General features: G+C 31.7%; 1 protein-coding gene across 5 annotated transcripts; it reads left to right on the top strand.

Annotated features, from left to right (window-relative positions):
• Positions 1 to 699: 699 nt before the first annotated feature.
• LOC120089458 (uncharacterized) lies at positions 700 to 3,034 on the top strand. Of its 5 annotated transcripts, none has more exons than XR_005485179.2 (3): positions 700 to 915; positions 2,379 to 2,491; positions 2,606 to 3,034. XR_005485179.2 is itself a non-coding variant. In XM_090309862.1 (3 exons), exons 1-3 carry the CDS (start codon positions 780 to 782, stop codon positions 2,755 to 2,757), a joined length of 414 nt encoding a protein of 137 aa, XP_090165988.1. In that variant the 5' UTR covers positions 703 to 779; the 3' UTR covers positions 2,758 to 3,034. The 5 variants fall into 5 exon arrangements, 2 of the variants coding, with proteins under 2 accessions (XP_090165988.1, XP_038902865.1); XM_090309862.1 differs by having other exon boundaries at positions 703 to 915; positions 2,366 to 2,491; XM_039046937.2 differs by having other exon boundaries at positions 716 to 1,389.
• Positions 3,035 to 5,868: the final 2,834 nt, after the last annotated feature.

Raw genomic sequence — 5,868 nt, 5'->3', positions numbered from 1 at the left:
AGATGGATACTAAGCATGAAAGGCACATGGATAATATGAAAAATGACACATGATTTTTATGATACTAAGTACTGGACATCTATTTTTATGATATTTATAATAGGGTGTATTTTTACGGGGGATTGTTGATATTTTGAGTTGGGAAAATGTGATTTGATCAATGAATGAGCGAGAATGACGTGGGGATGTAATTGATATTTTTCTTTTTCAATTTTGGATGCAAGTAGTTTATTACCGTAACCACAAAAAAGGGAAAATGGAAATAGAAATTAGGGTGGTCAGTCAACTAATTGTCACTTTTTAAGTGTTCATAAACAATTTTTTTTTTTTTTTTAATCTTTATTGTCAAATTATAATTTATAGTTGTTTTTTCTTTTTGTATATTTCATTTTCTTATTTTTTATAAGAATATTTTATTTCTTTATTTGTAATTAGCTCTTAATGGGTAAGTGTTTCCTTTGTATATTTTTTCCTTCCAAATTTATTTTTCTTGTAATCTCTATTTAAGATTAGCCTTGTAACCTATTCTAATTAATTAAGAAAGAATTATCTTCTTGAGTATTGAGATGGTATAAGAGCTTTGAGGCGTTTTTTATTATTATTTTTGTTTACCGAACCATGTATCATTTGGTTTGTTTGTGGATTATCCTTATTACTAGTTCTCTGTTTTTAAAAATACTCTTTAAATAAATAAAAAGTGCATTTTGCTGTTTTTGTTAAAGAAAAAAAGTTTTAAGTTCTGTTCAAGTGAGCTCGCCAACCTCACTAATCTGTGTGTTATGGATTTATCTACCGGACTCGCCGGTGGCGTCGGCCGTGGCTGCAATAGCTTCCCTCTGCTCGACGCAAGCCGCCACAGGAGTTCGCCCTGTTGTATGCTCGTTGATGCTGATATCCTGATCTCCCGAGACGCTGGTTCGCATCTTCTAGGGCTTTCTTTATGTATTATTTCGTTAGCGTATTGGATAACTAGTGATCGCTTCAATTCTTTGATTGCTTGTATCTTTATCACCGAAACAATGTGCCCAGAACATTCGTATCTAGATCTATGTTATTGAATTTCATTCAAGGCGACGGCTATAGCAACTACTAATCGCAGTTTTAATTCTACCTCACGGAAGCTTAATTCCTGCTAGATTATTGATATAAATGTAGTGTAGTGTAGGTCCTTATAGATTTCTATGGTTTTGACTTTTGATTCGAGGAAGGAGAGTAGGTTTTAGCATGTGTTGGAAGCCTGTAGAGGGAGGACCTTGGGAATTGTGCCATGATAATAGAGCGAGATTCTCGGAGTTCAGACAAGATAATTTGTACGGCTTACGGCGTGATTCTGTTGGTTTCTGATCTTGAAAATGGAGAGGAATCCATTGATGGGTCGGATAACTCAAGGTAAAGATTAGAAGATGGTTATCAAGCGAGAACATTTGGGAAAGTGTGGTTCTTCTTTATGTACTTGTCTAATTTTTGGAGGCATTCTTATGAACTGAGAACATTTTAGTTCTTTTTCAAAATTTTGAAGTTGATGGGGAAGTGTGGTTCTTCTTTATGTACTTGTCTACAATTTTTGGAGGCATTCTTATGGACTTCCATTGTCGTATGTACGTGTGTCATCAAGCATTTTGTATGTTTTCTTTCAGTACTGGGAACATATTTGAATCCTTCAGCCATATCCTTAAAGGCCGAACCATTACAAAATACTTTCATCAAGTTTTCTTGCTTTTGGTTGCAGCTGAAAACTTTTGATGTTTTGTGCTCTGCGTTCTAACATTTCTTTTGTTGTTTCTGTCTGCTGACTTGTTTCCATTGATAGAACAAATACATTGTGAAGCAAAAGATTGAGTTATTTCTCATTAATAAACATCACTACGTTGAATCCACTGGTTTTGAAACCAGATATTGCAAGACTGATATGATTAGAGTACTTGTTTGGGTCTGATAAAGTTGTTCTGCTTAAGATTTTGGTGTTCATGAGATTTTTCTTTTCCTTTAGACCAAAGCTGACTAGCATGATTTGTGCTAAAACAGCCTTCCCATGTGGACCTAATTGCTCTTTCACCATTATTCTTCTGTAATGAAATCGGCTCCACATCAATTCTGTTGCTTAAGTTTTTTTGTTCTTTAATTGATTGGGATAGTGCATTATTAGGCAGTCCTGAGTACTCTACTGGCTACCTCCACAATTGATCTTTTCCAATTTTCATATCGTTTTGATTCTCATCTACTCAGTTACCTTGTTTTGATCTGTAAACTTGTACAAAATTTTGTTGGTTTCATTTGTAGCTTGTTAAAAATAAACGCATTTGAAAAAGGATACCAATTGAACAAGAAACATCACATCATCACATCACTTATTGCAATTCAAAAGTGATTGTCTACAGCGAAAAAGGCAAGAGGGAGGATAGCAAATTTGCAGGAAATTACACTATGAAGTTCAGAGCTCTGAGAGCAGCCCCCCAAAGGAAAAATAGAAAAGAGAAAGAAAAACAAAAAGGTACATATTTTACAGTCTCCTATTCCTACTTACATCACATCAAATATATTACTGCCTCGTGTTTTTCCTCTCTTTCTTATCCTTTTCTCTCTCTCCTTGGATTTTCCCTTACAGGAATGATAAATGAAGCCTTTTTCAAGCTGCAGGTCACTCCCAACCCACCTAACAGTCATCATGTAACTCCCAACCTTCTACAGCTTCAATGGCAGCTTTTGCTAGAGAGAAAAAGTTTAGGCCTTGGTGGGCAGTCCCACCTATTTGTCTAAAACGAGTTGTGCCACTGCCACCATCTATGGATGCTTGATTGTTACTCACTTATCCACCGAAAGAAGAGTGAATCAATGTAGATTTTGTTGTACGGGCGACAACAATCCATAGGCCAGTATTTACTACCTAGATGCATCTAATACTAGATCTATTTTATGCATCCTACCAAATTGTCCGATAATAAAGTCTATATTTTATTTTTTATTTTTTTTTTGGGATGAAAATCGAATACATAAAGATAAATGCATCATCTTGGGATACACCCATATTTATACATTGGTTAAATTGTAAATTTGGTTATATGGTTTTTGGAAAGTTAAATTTTGGTATCTACAGTGTAGATTATTTATGAGAATTTTATCAAACTACATAGACTATTTATGAGGTTTTATCGTATTGTAAGGTAAAACTATTTTTAGAGTAACTGCTCAAGGCAGAGCATGCTGGATCTTTTTCCTGATTGATAATCTAAGTTGAAATGATTTGCAAAAGTTTAGTGGCTTCTTTTAAGTCCTTGTATTGCCAATCAAATTTTAAAAAGTAAATCTTGTACTTAATGTCGATCATTCCTTCCAAATCTGATGAGAAAAGTCTCTTTTGCTTTCTACTCTTTTCAAGTTTAAGAAACCAATGTAATGCTAAATATGTGGGCAAAGAACATTTGATTGGTGAGTTTAATGGTTAACTTAAAAATCAAATCATTTTGAAAGAAATTTGTGTATTTAACGACCATTTAAAATAGATCTTCAAGTGAATTTTAATCATTTTTTATCAAAAATGTTTAAAGTTTTTTTTAAGAATATATTTTTTCAATGGTCAATCCAAATAGGTCCAAAAAAAATTCCGTTGGTTGACCTCTCTCATATATATTTCAAACTTGGCATATGCTATTAAATATTTGGAAGTAATGTCTTTACTAGTTGAGTTATGTTCAGTCGGAGATGCTTAAATAACTTGTTACTTATTTCCATTATCTTTTATGAATGGTATGTATCATGGCTTAATTGAAGAGATAGGATTTGATTTGATATAAATATTAAAGAAATGGAACTCGTGTTTAAATATACTTGAACTAGTTAATATAAGTTAAACCCTTTTAATCCATGTACTCTTATTGAAATAACAATTTAGTTCTTGAGTTTTTGTATGTCGAAAGTTTTTTTTTTTTTTACTTTTAAATTTGTTATAAATTAGGTCTTATTTGATAATCATTTGGTTTTTTTATTTTTGATTTTTGAAAATTAAAATTTAAGTTGATAAACACTACTTCATGTTTACCTATTGATTTATATGTTTTATTATATATTTGTTGGGAGTGTTTTAAAAAAATAAACCCTAAGTTTGGAAAACTAAATAAAAATAGGGTTTTTTTTAAATAAAGAATTTAGCTAACTATTAAAATGTTTAGTTATAACAATTTAATTTTAAGGTCTTCTATAGTACTTCTGTACACTTGTTGATTTACTCTCTTGTTTGATAAATGTTCTAAAGCTAAATTTTGAAGATTAAAAAAGAATAATATTCTAAAACCTTTTTTGTTTTTTTGCATTTGACCAAAAACTCAAATATTTAGTAAGGAAATGTGAAAAGTATGGTAAAGATGTAGAAAATAAACAAACATAAATTTCATTAAAAAAAAAAAAAAAAAAAGATTATTAAACTACACATAAACTTTTAAAATCATAACAATTTAATCCCTTCGATGAAAAAAAGTAAAAGTGAAGTGTCACGTTTTTATTTTAGTTTTATTTGAATCACCATATGTAACCTACTAAATTTTTACAATAGAGATTAAATTACAACTAATTTAATAGTATAAAGTAGGGGTGCAAGCTAGTTGAGAAATTGAACCGTTGAATGAGAAATTTTAGACCGATCACAAGTTGTCACGTCACTTACTAAATTAATGATGGAATTTCAAATCATTAAATTTGGGTTCAATTAGGAGTTGACATATGTAAGTTGAAAACAAATTTCAATGACGCCACGTGGTTTATCATGACCGTTGATTAATTGGACCTAATTTGATATTATTATTTAAGTCAAAGTCTAACTAAGTCCAAAAATAGACTGAATTTGACCCAAATGTCAAATAAGACCTAAATTCGATTAATTGGGCCCAAAGGCCAATTCCATAGATCAACCAAGCCCAAGTCCAACTAATTGGGCCCAAAGGCCAAGCCCAAGCACACCCGTGAACTCTATAAATATATAAGCTCTCCTCATCTGAAGGGGTCAACAATTATGCACTCTGAAAACTCTTCCAGTGTCTTTTCTTCTTCAAATCAAGCACATTCACCCAACTGAAAGAGAATTAGAGGATCAAGTATTAGAGATCGAACCACATCGCATCAAATCAACACCAACTCAAGTTCAACTCCACGAAACAAATATCTCCGGAAGCCTCGTGTGAACACTGACCAAACCAGTTTGACTTTTTCGAATATAACTATGAGAATAGAGGTTGAACCTTCGATCTTTAGAGAGGAAAACCATCACTTTAGATTTTCCTTTTTTCATCCTCTCTTCTGCGTGCATTTTTTATTAACGAAGTTAAATTTAAAATGTTGCATTACTTCAAATTCAAACCACTTGGAAGTTACCAGACACCTCCTAGCCAACCTGACAAACTCACTCTTTGAAGTTAGAGATGACATTTATTATATTCATAGTATCGATTAGTTTGGTTTTCATTTTTTCCATCAACCTAAACCTGATCGAGATTTTTTCCTTTTTATATTTTTCAACATGAAACCAACCGAATTCAACCCGAACCAACAAGTAGTTTAGGGCGGTTTAAGCATTTTTTTTTTCCAATTTTTCCTTGTACTCCAATATAGAGATTAAAATATCAGATACTAAAGTCAAAGGAATAATTGTTATGAATTTAAAACCAATTAACCACACATACATGCATATATAGGAATAATACTGTTTCTTGTACATGAAATTCAAAAGATAGACCGATGGAAGTAAATCCCTTTAAGTAGCTATCACATGTACATTAAAGGAAAGCCAAATCATGATAGAAAAAAAAAAAAAAACTAATACAACTTATACAATTTTGTTATTTTTTTAATTTATATACACTTTTGTTCTTTATTTTATTT

The sequence above is a fragment of the Benincasa hispida genome, unplaced genomic scaffold (genome assembly GCF_027475165.1).
Source record: "Benincasa hispida cultivar pf3 unplaced genomic scaffold, pf3_genome.v1.1 HicScf353, whole genome shotgun sequence".
Taxonomy (NCBI): domain Eukaryota; kingdom Viridiplantae; phylum Streptophyta; class Magnoliopsida; order Cucurbitales; family Cucurbitaceae; genus Benincasa; species Benincasa hispida.
Note: the sequence above shows the minus strand (reverse complement) of the source record. Positions and strands in the feature narration are given on the sequence as shown.

Bases quoted from the DNA above. Each gene is read 5' to 3' on its own strand.
- LOC120089458 (XM_090309862.1), top strand. From the start codon at position 780: ATGGATTTATCTACCGGACTCGCCGGTGGCGTCGGCCGTGGCTGCAAT. The intron at 916-2,365 runs GTTCGCATCTTC...GCAATTCAAAAG, and splicing joins CCTGATCTCCCGAGACGCTG to TGATTGTCTACAGCGAAAAA. The intron at 2,492-2,605 runs GTACATATTTTA...TTTCCCTTACAG, and splicing joins AGAGAAAGAAAAACAAAAAG to GAATGATAAATGAAGCCTTT.